At 36.6% G+C, this 22,835-nt stretch overlaps 1 protein-coding gene across 4 annotated transcripts in view; it reads left to right on the top strand.

The window, feature by feature from the left end:
* ctnna2 (catenin (cadherin-associated protein), alpha 2) overlaps nt 1–13,763 on the top strand; it is a 298,746-nt gene extending 284,983 nt beyond the window's left edge. For all 4 annotated transcript variants that reach the window (XM_044113695.1, XM_044113696.1, XM_044113697.1 and 1 more), the window contains 2 exons: nt 9,909–10,043; nt 12,673–13,763. In XM_044113695.1, the coding sequence (XP_043969630.1) occupies nt 9,909–10,043; nt 12,673–12,960 (423 nt within the window). In that variant the 3' untranslated portion in view covers nt 12,961–13,763. The remainder of the gene's footprint in view (nt 1–9,908; nt 10,044–12,672) is intronic.
* Nucleotides 13,764–22,835: the final 9,072 nt, after the last annotated feature.

The following is a 22,835-nucleotide window of genomic DNA, read 5'->3' as shown; positions in this document are numbered from 1 at the left end:
TTTGTCTCATACCAAACTGTCACCATTACCTACTGCACCTTTCAGTCCAACCTTAGCCTTAAGTACTTACTAAGAATTTAGGAGTGAAATTAGACATGTAATATATTAGTCGTTGTAAAGCAAAGTATAGGATGAATCACAATGCATCTCTGACCACTCCTATAATATCAGGCAAATCAAAAAGTGCACTTCACCTTTGCTTTTATCACATATACTCAGGGATTTTAGATCTGATTTTAGACAAGCAAAAAAAAAAAAAAAGAAAAGACGTTTGTCTCTAAATATGTTGGAATACATGATTTTATTACACCAATATCTCCACATTTTGTACTCCCTCTGTTATTGTGACAGTATGCGACTTACCAGAAATATACCAGCAAGTCTTCAGCTGCTGGCATACTGTGAAGTGTCTGCTAGTTGTTGGAGCTGTAGAGTATGCAAAGCGTTCAGCGGGACAGGAGGCAGTCATTGCTGACACTGTTTAGCTCCAGTCACACCATCCTGAACATATTGCACTTCACAATCTGACTCTGAATTCTGCTTTACTACACTCTCTCCCATGTATCAACAGTCACCAACAGGGATATGTTTTTCTATTTTTCTCAGATGTAACCGCACTTGTTTCTACTTGAGGCCCACACTTTGTAGTAAACAGGACTAAGAAGCTTCAACCATTTGGTTTGTGAGTGTATTTACTTGTTGGCTTGTGGACGGCCAAATGACAATCAGTGTTTAACAAGGCTTGAGTGGAAGGGAATACTGCATGCCATGAGGCAAATCACTTGAAGAACCTGTGTCGGAAATGAACAGTTTGCTGTAATAAAGAGGCCAGGTGGCTTGCCATTTTTGATTCTCACTTTAACATTTCTTAGCCCAGTCCGTGCTGAATATGCAGAGCCTTCTGTCGCACTTCTAGAAACATCAGAGTTTTCTGCTGGACAAAGTGGAATATAAGGTGTTTTATTTTCAGCATGTGTTGACTATCTCAAACATTCACCATGACAAGCAGACGGGAGTGGCCAGTGACTAGTTACATTAACTCTGTTAAATTTACTTTTATAAGGATGTACATTGAGTTTTGAGTTTTACTAAATGATACATTTACTTTTACTTGAGTAACATTACTGTGAAGTGCCACTACTCTTACTTATATGTAATTTCTGGCTACTCTATCCACCGTGAGTAACTTTACTGAATAAAGAAGATCAAGCATGTTTTGACCAATCACCCATAGTTTGTTAAAGTGAGACGATACAAACTTCATCATTTTAATGTTATTTTCTATCTCCTGAGTCTGTTGTGCCATTTTTAGGTCAAGTGAATATAAAGTTAAACATGTATGTTATCGCTGAGGGTACCTTACCCTGGTCTAACGTATATAGACATTACTGTAAGTATTGGTTTCAATAGTTTGAAAATAATTAATTCAGAAAAAATTTTTACTTGATTTTTTTCACAGTAATGTATCTATTTAGGATTTGCAAACAATTTATATTTTGTCCATCTAATTACATAATTTGTAAATATTAAATCATATATTATGATATCAAAACAGTCAGTTAATGAGCACTGGAGTGACGTTTTTACCAAATACTTTTTTACTATTGTATAACTTTTTACTTGAGAAAAAATCTGTTGAAGTTGTGGTGCTTTAACTTGAGTACAAATTCTGACTACTCTCCCCACCCAGGCAAGCAGTACAAAAATGGATAGCTTATTAAAACCAAAGACATCAGTTTTATTCTTTGTCACATCATAAAAACATGCAACACAAGCAGATAACATTGATTCCTTGTCCTTGGTGGGCATAAAGAAGACAAGTATTTTGCATTCGCATATTCTTGTAGGTGGGGTTGTTGAGAACGCTGCAGTTTCACATTATGTAGAAATATCTTTCCACTACTCTATGTAAGTGGTAAACCTTGTCAGTCCTATTGATGAGCACAAGAAGACAAAAATACAATTCAGCATAGAATGATGAGAAGGCAGCAAGCTCTGTCATAGTCATTTCAATATTGTACTTGACTTTGACAAAAAGGCTTTTGGGAACCTCAGTCCCACAATGTCTTCTTTTGCCCTATTTTCTAAGCTTCTTTCTTCTATCTTAAGCACTGACGCCATAAATAATGCTAAATATCACATGTTCTTTCGTCACACTGGATGAGTTGATTTCCAAGTATATGTAGATTTATCAGACTTTAATTTTTTGATAGTTTTTGTATGTTTTTATTTATGCTGTCGGAGTCAAATTGGTGGATATTAAAGAATTTGTAGACTGAGGTTCAAAAGAAAGGTTCAAAGGTTGAATGGACATGGAACTCTAGGATGCCATAAACAGTACCTATAAAAAGTATTCACTCCCTTGCATGTTTACACTTTTATTACTTTAACAAATCAATTATGAAAACATAATTTGGCTTTATTAACCTAAAAAAACTGCAAAAAAATCTTTAATGTTTAAGTGAAATATGTCTTCTACAAAACAGCTGCAATTAAATAAAAAATATTTAACATAGGTGACTGCATATTTATTGACTCCCTTCAAGTCAATATTTAGTAGATGCACTTTTACTCTTCCTTGTAAAATTGTTTGAGTTCTGTCTTAATAGTTTCTGTTGAGTTATATTTTCTTATGATTTAAATAAGGTCCCAGTAAAGGTAAAGCTACATGCTTCTCCTTGACAGAGTAAAGTAGCAGAAAATATATAAGGATGACTGGATGTAGGACTGAATACCTCCACTTTGTTCTTAAGTTTTCTTCAGTGACAGACAGCTGCATTCTAAATGAGCAGTGGAGCGTTTTCAGTAAATCCCAGTAACTGTAAAACTATAACATCATTGCTCCCAACAAACTCAGTGTTTACATACATGCTGGTATTTGCACAATTTTATTAATTTTTGAATAACATTTCTACTGCGGTCTGCACATTTCTGTTGTTGCACAGCAGTAAATGCTGCATTAAATTCTGTGCAATCCAACATAAAATATTATAAGTATTTGCTGCCAAACAACTTCAGTTTTCTTTGACAGAAACTTTGGATGTTTCTGAAATTCATCTAGAGGAGCGGAGGACATATCTCTGAAATAGCATTTATTCCTTTCTTGTCTGCTTCAACAATGGTGCCAAATCTTTGTGAAATGTTCTCTTCTGCAATCTCAGTGGGTGTCATTCAGCTGATTACTATGTAGGGCAAAGAGTTTGATTCATATCACTTTGAGACTGAAAGCATCAGTAACCCCCTGTGGCCTATACGGGGGGTGAGGGTTGAGAAAGGGTCTTGGAGAACGTAGTGATTGACAATCAGGGAACATCCAGACTTTGGGCTGTCATTTCTTCTATTTTACTATGAAGAATGATTTAACATTTTACACCAAATATTTCAGAGCAAGTCTTTAGTGTAGGATTCAATCGTTTTAGGCAATTAATTTAATTAATGCAGTGTATGGTACAGTAGATATTAAAGCTGTTCAGAGAGCTATTTGAAAGTAATAAAAGAACAACATTGTAACTGACTACTGTGGAAATTTCATGGCGGATGAACAAGAGTGCTCAAAAAAAAACAAAAACATTATTTTATTGAAATTTGTTGGGTGCTTGTCTATTGGTATGAATGGTGTATATTTCAGTCCTGTATCGTGCCTGGACATATTACATACATTGACTGTGGTATCACAAACGACAATTTTTTTTATTTTAAAGAATTGTTTATCTTATGGTGAACGTCCAATTGTCTATGCACAGTGCATAAGACCCAAGTGGATAGATAAATATTTGATGAATTAAAGTGAATGTAGGTCAGACTGCTATCAGTTGGAGCCACTTTATATGCTGAGGACAACGAATATCCATTGGTGCATACAGAATGACAGTAAAACAAAGCAATAAATTAAATAATGTAATTTTCTGTGATATTTGAGTGGAACATATTTACATTTTAAAATACGTCTCATACATGGTCGCTGCAGCAGTTTCAAAACAATCCTTTGCACTTTGGGTTTGCTGAAAAGTAAACAGCATGTGCTACGTTAGAAAGGTACTTACCTAAAGCAGAGTATTCTTCCAATAAAGATGAAAGGCAAGGCAGATACACAGTAGTGGGATTGGGTGTTGGTATGAATAAACAGCCAAGTAATCACATTTGTTTTTTTTCTTTTTCATTTAAGTATCTTTTTATTTAGCTTTCAGCTTGAGCTCTGAGTACAATTAAAAAATCCTTTGAAGTGTCGGGTAAAAAAAATAATTATTTAGCTGACCAAAAAGCGTACAGCTAGACATCAAGGTGTTTCATCATTTGTCACATAAAATGCAGGACTCTGTATGCAAAGTCTTGTGGCTTGCTGGCACCAGTGAACCCTAGTGTGACGTGATGTTCTGTGTAAATAAAAGACTCTTTGGTAAAAACAGAAAGGACAGTTTAACAGGCACTACTGGTTGTTAGCAGATTCAGAACAAGATAAACGTAGCTTTGAACGTTGCTTCTGCTGAGTCAATGTATCTAGGCTCGGAAATATCAGCTTGTCAGAATATTGAGTCTTTGTTTTTTGTATAACTTCTTTCATGAAGTTATGAGCAAAGTTTAGGGGGTAACATGTCCACATTTTTCCTTTAAAGTGTTGGCATATGTCAGCCTGTCAGAGTAGATCCAAAAGACAGGAGTTCAAAAGCAGCTTGAGAAAGTCTGCAAAACTAGGAGAATGCTTTTCATTTCTGTTTCCTTTCAGGATCTACATGGCATATGATGAATTATAGCAAATAAGATCAACAAGTATTTACCATTTCATTCCGCTTAAGTTATGAAATCAGCAGTTCTGACTCTTGTAGGAATACAGTATGGAAGAAGGTGGAAGACGATCTCTGGTTTTACTGTTTTGGTTTTTTTTCTTTTCTAAAACTTGACTTATTGCACAGGCTTATATAATGTTTAACATACAGCTATATAAAATAGAAAGTACACCCTCTTTTGATTCTCAGGTTATATGTATTTTGTATACATGTAGGAAATGTACCTCTTAGTTGTTGTAATTTTAGTACTCATAGCTAGACGAGCAGAACCGTAAACTAAGCACCCTCTAAATCAAATAGTAGTTTTCAAGTGTGCTGGGTATTAATCTTTTTTGCCATATTGCTCTGCATATTAATACAATGTGCCAATATTAATTAGCTAATTAGTCAGGTTATTTGGATAAAGGTAATCAAACTGTACCTGTTGTTCACTGTATTGCATTCCCTGCTCTTGAAAAATGCTGTATTTGTTACTGTTATAGGATGCACTACTAATGGTCTTGAAATAGCCTTATTACTGTCTCAGATTGATGGGCAGAAATAATAGCTTTCCACAATATTGATTCGGACCTGCCAAGAATCAGTTATTTAAGTGCTTTTGATTAGTCACAACTAGTTGCTTTTAATCATTATTCCTGAGCAGTAAGGATAGACCTCTTTGTTCACACACTGCTTCTGCCTTTTACTTTAATTTTCTAAATAAAAAGTCTTATAAATAATTTGTAATGTGTTCCTGTTTCTCTGAGGTTACAGTTGCCTAATGTTAAACCCTGATAAAAGCCAAAGGCTTGTCTTTCTACATAAGTACTTAAAATTGAAAGAGGTCTTACTTTATGACAGGTTTCCATTAGAGGGCATGTATCACTGTGTGTATCTGGATGTGTCTGTCACTGTGTTGTCCATATGTCATTCATCATTTGTTTTGAATGTCTTGTTTTTTTCTTTCATTAGATATTTATTGTATGTCACAAAAAAAAAGCCATAAACAAAGATAAGAATAAACGTATTTCATGGCTGCAGCTTACAAAGTGAAAGCTTTCTGAAAAAGCCATTCATCAGTATGGCTTTTTTTATGAGGCAGAACACTAAAGTTTCTTCCTTTAAAGGATTTTGCTAAATATCCATGATTAATTATTTTTTCTTAAATTTGGCATAAACAAAAGACAAAAGACTGTTTTTACAAAACAGGAACTACAGAGGCATTTACGGCCAGAGAGATATTCAGAGGGTCGAACCAAGTCAGGCGGTAAAGCAAGGAGTGTTTTCTGACTAGTCAGTAATGAATTCTGCTTCACTGTGTCAGACAAGGAGGGGAAATGTAAGAGCTTCAATGAGCCCAGCAAAGTAATAGGCCGTACAATTTATTTACATCAACAGGGAATCAGTGATAGCAGTGGACTATTAGTCAGCCATACAGTGGGAAACAATCGTGTCATGTCTGCATCAAACTCGCCTGCGGCAGTGCTGTGCCTGTATGTGTGTGCCTGGGCCTGAAGTGTTGTTTGTGGTGATGCTAGCCAGGAGTGGCGATGCAGTGATAATGCCCAGCAAGAAACATCTCCCCTCAAGACCCCCACTGCACCCGCGCCCCAGTCCTCACCGGCTGCTGAATGAGTTAGCAGCTTCAGATCAGTGTCACTTAATGTGGGGCCAGTGGCAGCTTTGGTCTTCTTTACAAGTCCTAGTCTTATAGTTGTAGAATCCACAGTAAAACCTTTAGGGCTGACTTAATTGGATTAATTGTGATGAAGCAGATATTGAATTAATTGTCAACCAATTTAGTAATCGATAAATCATTCATCTGTAGCATGCAGATTCAAAGCAGTTGATTTTTCTGAAGGAGCACAGTCAGAACTGTCTTTTGTTTATAAAAAGGCTCAAACAGAACTCTTCCAGTGGCATAGGTTCAGCAACACCTGGTTAAAATTCCTTTCCTTTAAATTTCCTTATTTAAAGGAAAGGAATTTAATTGTTTACTTGCATTTATAGTAAAATTTTAATATTTTGTTCAATAATCTTAAGTGGTTAAATGTAAATTCTGCAGAATGTGGCTTTTTTTAATCCAATTAGTTGATTAATTCAGACTAATCAATAGATTAATCAATTACTAAAATAATTGTTATTTGCAGCCCAAGGTACTTTACCATTATACATTTACCAGCAACTTTATCACGTACATCTGGCTTTTATTGGGTTGCACTGCTTTTTCCCTTAGAACACGTTTTTGTGCCAAATGTTTAATCATTGATATAATGGCATCATACATTTGGTGAAGAATTATTGACTGCACATTTCTCATATCACATCCTAAAAGTGTTCTGTTGGGTTGATCATCTAAAAATCAGTTTTTATGACTTGGTACATAAATTTCTGGAAATAGTTGTCAGAAGATGGGCAATATATGTTGTTTTCAATTATGTTTATAGTCTTTTAACAATGAGGCAGCTGAATATATCAATATATCACTTTTGAAAAACTGTATAATAACTATAAAATGTAAAATATGCACGGTAGCAAGCTGTTCTGTCTGTGAAAGTTAGACTATTTTGACCCATGTCTGAAGGAAGGGAACACAATAAACTGATTAACATGCTAAAAGCTTTGCAGTCTGTTTGCATGTTAGGCAAAGTGTTTCTAGATGACACTGATGTTGTATTCTTCTTTAAAGTTTGTGGTTGTTATTCGTTTTACAGCTGGTTTGGATTCAACAAAAGGCATGTCAGATAAACCAGCTTTTGTTTGTGCGATCTTCGGACTAGCTAACAATAATAATGTTAGCAACCAACTGACTGTACTAGCTCGCAGCTGAAAATGGAAACCTACAAAAATGCTCAGTGGAGTACACAGCATAGAATATGTGCAAAATAGCATGGAAGATAACAATAGCAGAATCCAGCAGTGACTGAAAGAAAACTAAGAGCCTAAATGCTGCGGAGCTTGATTGCTGGATAGAGAACTGATGGCTGATTGGAAACAGGGTGCAGCTCTGAGGAGAGACCAGGCAGACAGGCTGAGGTGAGAAAGAAAGATTATAAGAAAGAAGCATGGAGGGAAATAAATAAATAATTTAGCAGACATGAAAAATAAACTAAATAGAAAAAAAAATGTCTTACCAAAGAGAGATCCTGCCAAAGATAAATAAACAATAGTGAAAAGAGCCTGAGATTCGAAACGAAAACAGAAAACAACTAATAAGTCAAAACACAAATAAAATGTAGGAAGCAAAAAACTCAAACAACCCAATTGGACGTAATTTTCCTTTTCTTAGCTAACTGGAGTAGCTTTGATGCCATGTACATTCAGAAAGGCATTCTGCATAACTTAAAATAAGCAGTTAATTGATCTGCTGCCCTTTTGCATATTCTAGTCTCCTGATTTTCTTTTGACCTCTGACCTCTCTGCTGTTTTCACCCTCAGAACTGGTACCAACTATATCATTTTGTTGTTTATCTTTTGGACCATCTGTAAACCAGACAAATAGTTTTCTTTGTAAATCTCAGTAGATCAGCAGTTTCTGTAACACTTAGACGAGTCCAATAACAACTATGCCACATTCAAAGTCCATTCTCTTTCCTATTCAGTTGCTCAGTAATTCCTCTGTGTCTAGACGCCCTAAATGCATTATAATTATCCTGTGTGATTATCAGATTCACTATTGATGTTGAACAATTGAAGAGGTGTACCTAATAATTTGGTCATTAAGTGTACATTTGTGGGCTTAAGAATTAAACGTTTCACTAAACAACAGAAAAAACTGTTTTACACTGAATTTCTAACCATCAGGGAAAAGCATCTCCAGTCAGTTAATACTATTTGTTTTAGTATGAAAGAGCTTTTGACAGAGGAAAAGAAAGGATCTGAGTGGCAAAGACTTCCTCAAGTCCTTGGGGAGGTACAGTGTGCACCTATTAGAGATGTTTAACTTGCCACCTCCTGTTCCCTCAGGCCAGAAGTCAGGTAAATGAGTTGTGCATTTCACTATGCAGGTTTGCTGAATGTCCCAGTTTGGACCGTTTAATAGTAATGCTAAAAAAGGTGTTTCACAAAATGATCCTCGCAGTGTTTAAGCAGCTGATGCAGAGTTTTTTACCCACTGAGAGCTTAGTGGGCCATGGCTAGCTTCTGGAAGGCCTCCAGATGGAATTACGAGGGCAAACTGTGTGATAGCGGGACAACCAATGAGGCCGTCCTTGTATTCCACGCTGGTCCATTTGCTGCACTGTATGAGTAGTCTTTTTTTTTTTTTTTTTTGCTGCTGAAGTAGCACAAAGGACAAAAGGACCAGGTCAGGACTTCTGATTCATTTAAAGCAATGAGGGCAAATGAGTATGGAAAAAGAAGGAATCAGGCCTCCAAGCTAATGCTCTGTGCAAAGAAGTTGTAGAGTAATTTGCATCCCAGAATGTGTGAACCCTGCTGGTTGGTTCCCTCTCATTCTGAACTAAAATAACCCTGACTTCAATCACAAACAACTCCCATATAGCAGTCCAATTTGGCAGAGTTTGAGTCAATTTTGTTTAGAGGGGAAAAAAGCTACGTTTTAGAATTATGCAAGTGTTCTTTAATAGGGAGAGAGATTTTTGCAGCAGTGTATTGAAGCCATTGACCTTTTCTGCTGCCAATTTTGTGTCTTGGAGTGGATTGACACTATAAAATCTTTTTAACAGTGTTATTTTTTTCACATTATACCATTGACAAGGCACGTTAAGTCAAAATTCAACCAAAAGATTTTAATTTATGATTGCAGACACTATTTTACTCGTACATCACTACACTTCTCAGTGGAGATCCAGAGTATTATTGAATCTTAAGGATCTCAATTCCACAATTTCCTGCTCACTGTAAATCCCTTAATGTTTTTTTCTGCTGATTTATGTTATACATTATAATAAACAACTGATGATTCAGTGCCATACAAACGTTTTATACCTTCTTCATCCTTTTACGTTTTTGTTACTTAACATTATGAAAAGGTTACTCATGTGTTAGAATGGCTCCATTAAATTCCAGACTTCAGTCCAATATAGAGTCTGTACTTCTATTTTGCTGTTAGGCAATAAGAACGACTTTTTATTGCACGTTCAGGTTTTTAAACAATTTTTTTTCTTCCCCGTTACACTTTAGTGCCCTGACTCAGCCTGCAAGCAGGATCTGCTGGCCTACCTGCAGAGAATCGCCCTGTACTGTCATCAGCTCAACATCTGTAGCAAGGTGAAGGCCGAGGTGCAGAATCTGGGCGGAGAGCTCATTGTTTCCGGGGTAAGTTTGTCATTTGAAAACAGCACATGATCTTCTCCGTCATCCCTGATGTCCCAGACAGGTTTTTATTACCAAAGCACTTAATTTTGTGAGGATTTGGGTTTTCTCTGTGTTGATTTGGGTTTTCTCTGTGTGTTTATTTTGAGTTTTCTGTGTCTCTGAGTCTCCGTGTTGTCCTGTCTTCCCCTTGATTGTTCCCAGGTGTTTCTCGTTCCCTGATTACCTCCTGTGTATTTAGTGTCACCTGTGTCTCTGTGTCTCTGTCGGGTCCTTGTCTATGCATTCTTGTCCAGTCGTGCAGCCAGTCGCTACCCGTGTTGAGCCCTGGTCTTCCGCTCAGCAGTGCTGCCTGGCCTTTTGGACTGTTCATCATTAAATACCATCATTTCATCTCATTTGGGTCTGCTGTGTTTCCCTCACTGCCTTTCACCAGCAATTCATGACAAATTTGGCCCTACAGTAAACTATTTAAGCTTTTTTGTTTGAGGTCACAATGAGATGACAGGGGAAAGAACTATGCAGAATGATGTTAATGCAAAAACAATAATAATTATTATTACTATGAAAACAAGATCACTTTGCATCAAATAAACAAGATCTGCAGATGGTTTTATAATCATTATTGATGCAGTCAAAGTTAATTTATTAGTAATCAGTGTCTGAAATCCTACCTTTTTAAAGTTACCACAGTTATCTCAGATGAAAATTTAATTAGATTAATCTGATTATGGTTATGCAGTACAGCCCTGTTTGGTAAACCCACATAAATAAGTTTGTTCTTTTTGAATGTTGGGGTTTTGTTACCACCAGAGTAAAAACCTACATATTTACATATTAGTAAATCCTAATATGTCAATTTGAAACAAAGGGCATATTAAAGACAGATAATGTAAGTTTTAGTTTTTTTTAAGATGACAGTGTAGAATTGCCACAGCTCATTGTAAGGTTAGCTCAGAGTTTAATCTTTAGAGAAGGTGTCAATCTTAGTAACTTTTTACCAAGTAGATTTTTACTTTAACCTTTGAAATGTTACAACCCTGAGGGATGAAGAGATAATGGTTGCTATGGTACTTGGGTGAGATTACATTAATCTGGAGTGTTCATGTTGTTTCTCTATGAGTTGAATATTAATTGGAGAAATGCATTTCTAATCAATCAATTCACTGAGTCTGTTTGCTTAGCAGTTCTAATTATGCAATGTGTGGAAATTAAAACTGTATCTTAATGGATTTATCGCACATTTCAGAGTTTTCCACTTTAGTAAAAGGTGCCTCTATTTAATAATTATATGCATGTCCTAATTCAACATGCTTCATTCGTTGGTTAGGAAAACAAATCGTTTTATATAAGAATTCAGCCTCATCATTGTGACTAGATTTGTTTAATTCACAGAAGAATTTCGATCCGTTATTGATCCATTTCTGCCTGTTTGTTAAAAAGCATCTTAAACCAATCAATCAATCAAATTTTATTTGTACAGCACATTTCAGCAGCAAGGCATTTCAAAGTGCTTTACGTCAAATCACTAAACTTAGCTATTTTATCAGTTAAGTCACTTAGACAAAAAAAATACATTCAACTGATTAATTTTCAGAATTTCATTGGCTTTACTTTCTGTTTTGAGATATTTTAAGATTTTATAAGAAATATTTTTGAAAAATATGTATAAAATCCTAAAATATTTAAAACTACTGTCCCACTTACACACCTGCCATCATAAAACAGACTCCTTTATAAGATATCGGTACTAGACAATATGCCTTACAAATAAAAACATCCCATAACCGATCTTTTTTTGAGAAAAAAAAAATTACAAATGACAGAAGTTTTTTTCAAAAACTTGGTTTTATTTCGATCATCTCTTCCAAAAGTTGACCTGGTTTCAAAGTCCAAGTGCATAGCTGCAAATTCAATTATTCAACTGAACCGATTTATCACCCAGCCCTAGTTTGAACTAATTATCTTTAATGTGCTCTAATTCACAAAACTGCTTTAAGACATTTTTTGCTGTCTAAATCCTTAATCATCCTTCTCTTATCTGCATTGTCATACAGTCATCTCTACACAGAAGAAGAAGATAATAATCAGGGCGCTTTCATTTTATTTTTCCATTTACATTATGTTGCTTGCCCATTTAAAGTTCAACTTGACTTATTTTATCATTAATACTTTGGCTTCCAATGCGTGTTTAGTTGATTCTCCACAATTTCTCTGCTTTCTCTCAGCTTTTCCTCACATTAGATATGCAAGTCCTGCTGAGATTTCAACCTTTTCATGGTGGCCAGCTGGAATCCACACTCATTAAATTGAAACAGTTGACTCATCTCAGTGTGATGTAGGAGGGGGCCCCTTGGCCGCCAACCCTTAAATGTCATGCAAACAAAACAGAAGTAGACAGAGGTAGACCTGACCCTTGCATCTGCTCATTACGAAACACTAAAATAAGTAGTATTATAGTGAGGACCATATTTTTATCCATCTTAATCATTAGATGCATCAGAGACCCCAAAAGGTACTTCACATAGCTTCTGCATCCTAATGTTGAAGCCAAAGCCAAGAAAGTAATTTCTCTTCTCCCTCATTTCACACATTGACTTTTTGACGTATTTCTTTATTCTCCCTCTTGTAGTTGGATAGCGCCACCTCTCTAATCCAGGCAGCCAAGAACCTCATGAATGCTGTGGTGCTGACTGTAAAGGCATCCTATGTAGCCTCCACCAAATACCAGAAGGTTTACGGCACAGCCGCGGTGAACTCACCCGTGGTTTCCTGGCGCATGAAGGCTCCGGAGAAGAAGCCTTTGGTCAAACGGGAGAAACCAGAGGAATGCCAGACGCGCGTGCGACGAGGCTCGCAGAAGAAACACATATCTCCCGTCCAGGCCCTCAGTGAATTCAAGGCCATGGACGCCTTCTAAAATAAAAATAAATAAATAAATAAAAAAACACGATGGTATAAATCGTTGGAAAAAAAAAAATCCCCTTTCACATTGTGTTAATCTACTTCTGTTTGCTGTGTGTGTTTGGTGACACCGCAGGAGGACTGCAGTACATATTTAACTGCCTTTACTGTGGCTCGGCTAACACTGTGGTCTTCATGGCTCACAGAACACCAACACACCCGATAGTATTTATTGATCTTATTGTAGCTTAATGTGAGAGCCAAAATGTGACAAACTACTTCTGAAAACTGGGACTTAATATTTATCAAAAGAGGAAAAGGGGCAAATAAAAAAAAGTGTCAGTCGATACTCTAGCTATATCATTAATGTGCTGCAGACTGGCTGCTTGTGAACACACTAAAACTGAATGGAAACTGAATGAGTAGAGGAATCATTCTATGCTGAATAAACTGGTGGTTTGACCCCTCTTGATTTTTATTTTTTCTTCCAATCTGAATGTTAACCTGTAGTTTTAGGAATATCCTATGTTAAAAATCCTGAGAAGCATCAGGATCCGAATAGTTTCCTTCCTCATAACGATTACTATGACAATAATCCACATGGTGTTTTCTTTTTTCTACCAAAGCACATTTATGGTCTAATGTATTCCCTCTTTAAATCTCTTTCATTTACAGATTTCATCACTAACTATGATGAGCTTGTTTGGAAGTTGTGTAGCATATCATTTAGACAGAGAGGATTGATTAGTTGTGGTTTGCTCTGAGAATAGCATACAGTAACTTTATATTCACCCTTCTCTAATAAATTCCTTAACTTGACCCTCTAAGTTTCCTGTGTTGTTCTTACCAGCATGTATAAATAATTGCTTCTCACTTTGAGGGAGTAAGAAGGTAAACATTCACAAAGAAATGCAATCTATCAATTTCAAACACCAAGTTGCATATATTTTTGTATAAGTTTGAAGTTCTTCACAGTAAATGCATGATTGTTTTTTTTGTAGTTTAATTAGCAGAGAGATCAGGTTCGTTCCTGAACTGACAATGCACTCCCTGTCATTTGCCTAGAGGAATTATGTCTTAATGGTTTTTCTAATTTAATAAGTGATGCTGCAATATTCAAGGTAATGGAATGAATCAAAATGTTGCAATGTCTCCACTTTTCTTATCCTGCACTAATATTTCTATGAGCTTTCAGCTGATGGTATTTTTCACCATGACAATTGCACAACATAAATAGTTCCAGTCATTCAGAATCCAAAGCTATTTCCTCTCGCTGTTATCTGCATACATAAATAGGGATGGGATTTATCCTAAAACTGTGCTTTATACCTCATTTAAATGTGGAAAATTGTCAGCCCAGTGAGTTCCTTTTTGCAAAGGGTAATTTCTAATGAGCAAATGTGTCTCTGTGATGTTAAAAATTAGAGAAGGTTGAAACAAATTTGCAGTCAAAACAAATACCCTACTAATTTAACTGTAGGAGTTTAATCTTCACAGATTTAAAGACTTGTATTGAGAAAGTCTTTAAATGCAAAGATGTTTTGATCCAGTGTCATAAGTCAACTTTCGTACTTCATTGTGTCTTAAGGTGTTAATATTTTGAGATGTTTGCATCAGTTCTCCTAAACAAATGTTTTTTTCCCAACATCATAAATGGATGACTTCACACAGAGAATCCCAGATGACATACCTTTAACTTGTCTTTTATTTCAAAAAGGTCAAAGTTCTCCTTGAACTTTTCTTTTGCAAAGCGAGTCATATACTTTCATCCGGATATTAACATTTCTCTTATTGTTTTTTTGTTGCCATCGACATGACATCCACTGACCTTGGCTCTTTCTTTGATATCTACAAGGACTATAAACAGCCTGACATTTCCTTCTCTTTGTGGTTTAAGCTTTGGGTCTTCACCACAGAGATTTGCTGCAGAAATTTGTGAACTGTCATCTGTTTGATGAACTCCTAGAAACTGAGGTCATCCTGCTGAAAACACCTTTCAGTCATGTCACATCTACACTTAAGCTTCTCCAAACTGGATTTCTTCATACCAAAAAATCAGCTGAAGAATACATTTGTTCTTTTTATTAATTAAATAATTATAATTTATTTATTTTAGGGTGTTAGCATTTTATGTGTCAAACTAATGCAAAGAGGTAACTAGTGTGAAAGTGGAGAAGAAAACATGCATAGTTTTCAAATATTTTACCAATAAAGTTTGGTATGCAGTTGTGTCCATCCCACTTTACTCTGACCTGCTGTGACAGATAAAACAACTTTTATTTTGGCAGGCCAATAAATGACAAGTAAATGCTCACATTTCAAACCTTTGCTTCACCTAAGAAACTAAACATTTACTTTAAAAAGCTTAAACTACACCATCTTTGCTTCTCAAAATTTAGCTAAATTTTTCTATTCTGTGGTAGATATAAGTGCAAACTTTTATCAGATGATCAGTAAAGTTTGAGAAAGTTGAACTTCAAACTTCTCAGGCGTAAAAGCCTGTATTGAAGCCAATATCAATTCAGTTTAAGCCCACTGAGTGTCACAGGCTTGAACATAAGGTTGGGGGAAAGGGACCAACAAAATGAGCTGAGTGATCAGCAGTCAGAAAGGGAACAACATAATGTCTATGATCTTATGGTGAGGATGTCGGTTCCCTTTAAGGCAATAAGATCAGAGTAGGGACAACCAACGTGGAGTGTTGCAGAGCTTGTCTGATTCTTGGCATGCCGCTGGGGCCTGGCAGCAAACTCACTTCACGGTGAGTGATTTCAGCGAATTGGGTCGTTTTAAGAGTCGGCACAGTGCTTTCCTTTTACATAGCGGAGTCGTCGAGTCCCCAAAGGCCTCGCAGCCTCACTGTGCTGTTAAAAAATAGAGAACAGATCAGCTAATTGCCACACACGACCTTGATCCTCTCTCAAATCAAAATCATCGACGAGCTGAGCTGTCCCAATAATGGTTCACGCAACACTAGTTTAGATTATTCTGCAATTCAGCCTCTGACAATAAATGATGTTCTTTATGTTTCCACATTGTAGTGCTAATGACCATTAAACACAGCGTGCATTAGGCATCTGTGCATCACCAGAGTACCCTCTATTTAGGAAACAGGGCCACAGGGGAAAAGTAGTGACACAATCCAGTTAATGGAGGGATTAATTCCTGGCTGTGGTGCCGTCTCCACTAAAATAATCCCTGTGTGTATCCATCTCCACAATTCAAATAACACAAACCACGATGGCTGACAGCCTGCTCTCTGAAAATTAAAAAGAAAGTAAAAAGAAATAATTAAAAGGACATAATGATGTTAGCAGAAACGCCAGCGTGGTGTGGGATTTTACCACTTTGATTTGTTAGATGTCTAAGCGGGATGTGGTGTATTGAAGGGATTAAAACCGAGTTCTAATCTAGTTAAACCGACCGCCCTCAGAGCAGACACAGAAATAGATGGAGAGGAAAATGACTGCCCAGGCCTCAGAGGGAGAATGTTGATGAACAGCCCACAACCAGCTGCTGCAATATGTTATTCTGCCTTTCGTGCCACCGTGTCAAAGGCCTTGTGACATCGCACACTTTGCCATCTGCACATATTGACATCGGCGCTCTAAGGGACCTCTCTTATGGTTGCAGAAAGAAACCGTGTCACAGTTGCATGCCCCTCTGTACCCAATCAGCACGGTTTAAAGAGATATAAAAGGTTATCAATGGAACATCATTCTTGTTCTCTGAAGTATGCATGGCTCTAGATGTAGAAAGAAGAATTTTCTGTTTTACTTGGATTCCTTTATCTATGCACAGACACCAGTGATATCAACAATACATATTTCAGAGTATTCCGCTTGAATTCCCCTGACATATTACTGCTACAGATTCATGGCAGACACTTTTGGAGATATAAAATGAAGCCGCAGATTTCTACCTTCCTAATTTATTCATATGTTTACAAATTTTGATTTTCTTTCTGCCAAAGGTCACACCAGATTCACAATCTTATTTTCTTTAACAAGTCACCAAGTGGAGAGGTTCTTGTTAATTCATGATTTCCTCTGAAAGTTGGGATGTTTTGCAAAGGTATGTTTAAAGCTCAGTGCCAGAAAACTATTTGTCATGCTTCCTCATTTCTAACTCCATCGACGGGTCCATCGAGAGGTCAAGCGGACACAGTTCTTCAGTGTGGCTGCCCAGATTCACCCTCCGCCTGTCATCCTCAGTCCATTTTCACATTTCCCACATCCTTTAGAGATGACATTAAGTGTATACATGATTGATGTATACTTTCAATTACGACACAGATTGTGGTCAATGTGTTCAGATACTGGCATCAATATTCAGTACCAAGAAAGTTTTAAACCACTCATACTTTTTCTTTGCTTTGCTCCCAACCTTCTAGTTTAAAGTGGCCCAAATAAAAATTTAACCAGTTTTCCTGAAGGTCTTTAATTTTTTTAGTTTTTTTTTAATTATTGTATAATTTTTTACCTGTTTTCTATCTGTTTTTTGTAAAATGAATTCCAAAGTGGATAAGGTGTAAACAAAAGCAGAAGAATCAGTCCAAAACAGGCTATAGTTAACTCTCCCGCAATCTCTTGTTGATATTGTAGGACAATATGCCACCAAGATAAAATGATTGAACATAAATGCTCCAATCAGTTTAACTCTGACTGAAACAGAGGTAAAATATTCCACTGAGAACATTTTACTTTTAAAGAAGATGATACATCATCGATCCTTGTTGCTCTCTTGTCCAAAGATAACACTTATTGTTCTGTAAAAAAGAATGTGTGTCCTCACTGATTCTTTCTTTACACTGAAAAAATAGATAAAAATAAATGTTATCAGTCAACATGACTTGAATGAACAAAAAATCAGCTTTCACATGAAAACCAACCATACTTTGCATCAAACAGCAATCGCCCCTGTACCTACTTACATTTGCCCACCTTGTGAATGTTAAATTTAGATGAGGCAACTGAGTTCTGCAGTGGTTTAAATGTTTTTCTGTTTTTTGTTGTTGATTTTGGTGCACTCATGTGAGTCGAATAACAAACGATACACATAAACACAACATTTTTGCATCGCCCTTAGTAATCTTGATGTGAATCTTCACACATTGCAAAAACAACTACAATTTACAACCTTTTCTTAGGATATAAAGAATCTCAATGTGTTTGCGTCCCTCATTTATCAGTAGTGGTGACCTCATCCTTCTATCATGGAGTCCAATTTGTTTCATGGTGCAGGTTGAAACCAGCACTCCAGATTAATCCCTGTCAAACTCAAGCCCTGCAGATGCTGTGCTTTTGGTTCACAATCTGTATTAATCTTCCCCAAGTCTCTTCTCTCCGTGCCGTCCTGTGACACTGCTAGATAACACCAACGAGTGGAGAAGAATATCCTTAAGTTTTGTTTTTTTGTTCAACATTTTGTATAATCATGTATTCAAACAACATACATAATTGTGAACTGTTGTAACTTTTTCATGGATAATTATCCCTACAGTGAACACTTATTCAAATGCTGTTTCGTTGAGCACCTGCTGGTTCAGATTTTATACTTTAGAGTCATTTCATTGGACTAAACTTTGTTACTCTAGACACCGCCACCTACTGGGCATCCATCGCTAAAAATACTAGTAACCAAATAGTTATTATTAAAATTGGATACATGTACATTGCTGTCGATACTCCATCATGCTTCACTAGCACTTCTTTGGACTGACAAATTTCTGTCGGCTTATTTATCACTTTGTTCAGGGATAATTCTCCTTTTCCCTTTTATTTATAATGTAATTTTATGGAAATATTCATTGATAAAATGCACATTTGTTTTTCTTAAGAGTCGAAATGAAGAACTGAATCGGGAAGCATTTGACAGAAGTCCAGTATTTACATTTAAGACAAGGTTAATTGAGTAATAAAAGAAGATATTATATAGATTATTTTATTTTTCTCACCGAATATATAGTATTATTAACTTTGTTTGCCATGCACATGTTTTAAGCTCAAGGAGAAGGAAGTTCACCTGAATGGACAAGTAAAACACTCTTTGAAAAGAAAAGGTTTTCCATCTTTAAAGATTATTGAAAACATACAGGAACAACTGATTAATATGAGTTGGTCATTAATCATAACTCCTACATAAAAGGGTCATATTAAATATTAATTCATGTGTCTGCACATTTGAGTTCAGAATTTGGTCAGAAAAAAGCAAGTGAAGCAACCAGGTTAGAGTGATTATTCAACCAAAGGTGAACTTTAACTGCTCCATTGTAAGTGGATGCAAGCTGCAGTCCCCTGCATCATAGTCAGATGTGCTATATGGCCCAACACCATATCCATATATCTCACTGTGCTAGATAAAGGTCACCGTACCTCCTGCATTCGCATGGAACACTTGCAGTGGACATAAATCATGTACTGCACAAATATGTAATGTGAATGTGAAACCAGGATATACTTGAATGCACACACACCACTTACAGCATTGTTCTTTTGGAAATACATCACAGGTTTATTCATGCTAACAGCGTTGTTGAGCTGATCTGACCCACATAGGTCTGCCATATATTTTAATAGTCTGAGAAAATCAAAGAAGACACGCTGCAAATTTTGGTCAGGTTATGTAACGTGAATAAAAACACAATGGGAACAGAACCTTTGTCCTACGTAATTAAAAAAGTGCATTCATGTCAAAAAGGCCATAATGCGTATACTTCAGTTTTAGGCTTACAGCAGCAGCCTCCACAGAAGCCACTTAAATGTGTACAAAAGCTTTTCACAGCTGCTGTACAGGGAAAAGAAACAAAAAACAGCCCAAAAAACAGCTGGCATACTGGCTACATGTTCTAAGCACTTTGGATGCTGTCAAAGGACACCAGGATTCCCGAACAGAACCTCCTCAATTACCTGCTCAGCAGGATGGCAGTGATGGACAGGGAGAAGGAGGGGAAAGGGCAGGGGCTACGCCGCTGCCTCTGGGTGTAATGGACAGTGTGCTGCCAGCTGAAGAGTTTGGAAGGGGACCATGTCCGTAGTGTTGTGCTGACCTTTACAGTGATAGGCAGTTTAGGGATTGTGGGCTGTTATTTTGTCAGTTTCAGACTTGTCAGTATGAGAGAGAAAGAAGGTAAGAGATGGGCAGCACAGTAAGGGGTAGGTAGTTGTAAGAGCCGTCCTATTAGCGAGAGATACCTGGCCGGGGGACTTTTTGTCAAACCTCTGTGGTCAGCTGACATTGTTATTTGCAATGACAAGATGTATAACTTTGCAACCTTTTCAAGAAGCAAAATAAGCTTCTAGTAAAATAATAAATTTGTCATTTATGCTTTTATTCCGATTTTAGCTGATCTTAGACTAATTGTGTCTACCAGCTCCTTCAGGTTACAACTGTCTTGTTGCAGCCTGTTTCCTGTGTGAGCTCTGACAGCTCTGTCCCTTAAGAAGACTCATTGGGTGAGTCTTCTTAAGGGGCTCCAATGTCCTCCAGCAATCTAAAAGCTTGCCTGCTAGCATAAGTCTTTAAATGCAATCGGTAAAGATGAAAGCATGCGATAATGTTGTATCTGTTTCCCTAATGAATGACTGGAGACTCATCTGCTGCCTAACAGTCAATCCCTGAATATCTACTGACATTTACAATCCTACCAATGATGGAGATGTACTATAATTTGATTTAGTGATTGATGATAGGTGAATTTCTGGAAAAAGAAAAGAATGGACCAATGCAAGGACTGATGCCTGGGTGAATGTTACAACTGTTATTCTTGGCATGTTTTTAAAAAAACAATGTCAAATCTACATCAGAGGAAACACAAAAGTAAAGCAAAGTTCTGCCTTATCTGCATTATCTTGATATTGTTATTGTTTTCAAATGTACAATATGAAAAAATGAGGCCCCCTTTTTCCTCTATGTTTTCTTCTTGATGCGTGTTATTGAATGTAAAACATGGTAATTTATTGTAATTGTGTATATTAAATAACATACACCTACAGTAACCTGAGTTTCATGACACAATGAGAGTTATCTGATAACCAGTCTGATTTCTTGGTCAGCCATGTCTGTCCAAAGGCTGCATTCAGTATCCATGTCAACCAGTCTTTGTAATTTTTATTATTGTGTCATGTTCTTGCGGCAGGACATGCTGCTTTTCTGTATGCAAATAAAGATATAAGTTAACAGAAAATATGATCAGCAGAGAAGGAGATGACTGAAAGAAAATGTGGAGGATGTTAAGTCAGCAAGAAATATTTAGCAACCTTCAACTTCGGACCATTCTGGATTGATCCAAAATAGACCCTGTCTCTATAGCAGGGCCATTTGACTTTGTCTGCAACAACTGACAACTTTTGTTTTTAACAGTTATTGCATGGAATGGTTATTTTAGTCTTGATTACATACTGAATACAGTCAAACTCTGAAACAGTATGGATTTCCAAACAATTCTGTTTCATTGCCTTAGGTGCCAATTTAAAGTTTTCACTATATATCAGCTTTATTTTTCTTTAACCATGTGGAATCAACCTGAACTTTGCTCTTAACAGCTAGGATTATCAAACCATGCTGGAGGTCCACAAAAAACTGACTAATTTCTTCATTTACTGTGCAGCCCAGCAGATGGTACCTTAATGGCTTACTGTTCAAAATACATAACAAAAGGGACAGAGCTGTCATTGCTTAAATTACTCAGGAAAAGAGCCAGAGTGGCAAAGACCGAAATCTCCTTTGCAAATTTGAACAAGGTCACTTTAAATTGTTCAGTAGTTGCCCAAAATGGCTGGAGAACCAGCTTGATTTATGTCTGTCTGTAATTGAATGAGGAAAGAGAGTGACCTCTGCTAAGCCTGAAAATTCTATCACACACATGGGACGTGGAAGAATTATTTCCTCCCATCACCAACCATGATCCTCTCTACAACTATTAACTATATAATGAACATTAGCTTTCAGAGAGAGTGGACACCAGAGGAGCTCATCGGCTGGAGTCCATATTTACCCATCAGGAGGGATGTGCTTTCATAGAGCGTAAGAAGCAAATGATGACACTTTAAACAGTGCGCTGCACGGTCAGCAGATTTATTTTATGTGTTCTTTTAGCTGCAACTACATAAAGCAAAGATAACTCCTCCTATAAATCAAGCTACAAAATAAAACTACTCGTTTTAATGTTTCATCATGTCACGAGGTTTCTCTCTTTAGGGAAGTATCCACAAACTGAGGTACAAGCTGTTAGAGTCAGATGGAGCTGAAGTGTATAATGTAGGGGACACTCAAAAGCCATGCAAAAAAAAAAAAAAAAAAAAAACTATTAGGAGAAAAAAGAATGAAAGATGTGTGGAGAGCTAATTTTCATTACTTTTACACGTGGACTCAAGTGTGACCTCTTGGAACTTTTATTAGAACAAATGAGTCTTGATCTTGCACATCTTTTATGTACATCTTGCAGATAAGATAAGCAAAACTCTTGACCAGCTTGTTGAACTTCATTAATGCTGGAGGTTCATTAAACATATGATTATGAGTGTCTGTTCTAAATTGTAATAAATGCATGCTTGTTATGTCCAGTCACTTGTTCAGCAGATTTGATTTAAACCACACTGTCAATTATACTGAATGCTAATTTTGGATGGTTTCTGACTTGCTTTAATTTTAGATCATTTCATATTTTATTGTTCAAATAATTTTTCATTTTACCTATTATTAAGTGGGATTTTAATGATTTTATACAGGCCTGGAGTAAATAAGTAGGTTTTTGTCCAAATTCATCTCAAATTATTTACGTGGCACCCTCTTAACCGTGGGCAACTCTCTTCTGTTAGAACCTTTTACATAAATAAACCTTGATTTGAAGTGATGAACCTTGATGTGAAACTGTTTTATTTATCATCTGCT

Source organism: Gambusia affinis, linkage group LG04 (genome assembly GCF_019740435.1).
Source record: "Gambusia affinis linkage group LG04, SWU_Gaff_1.0, whole genome shotgun sequence".
Lineage (NCBI taxonomy): Eukaryota > Metazoa > Chordata > Actinopteri > Cyprinodontiformes > Poeciliidae > Gambusia > Gambusia affinis.
This window is presented reverse-complemented; position numbering and strand designations above follow the sequence as displayed.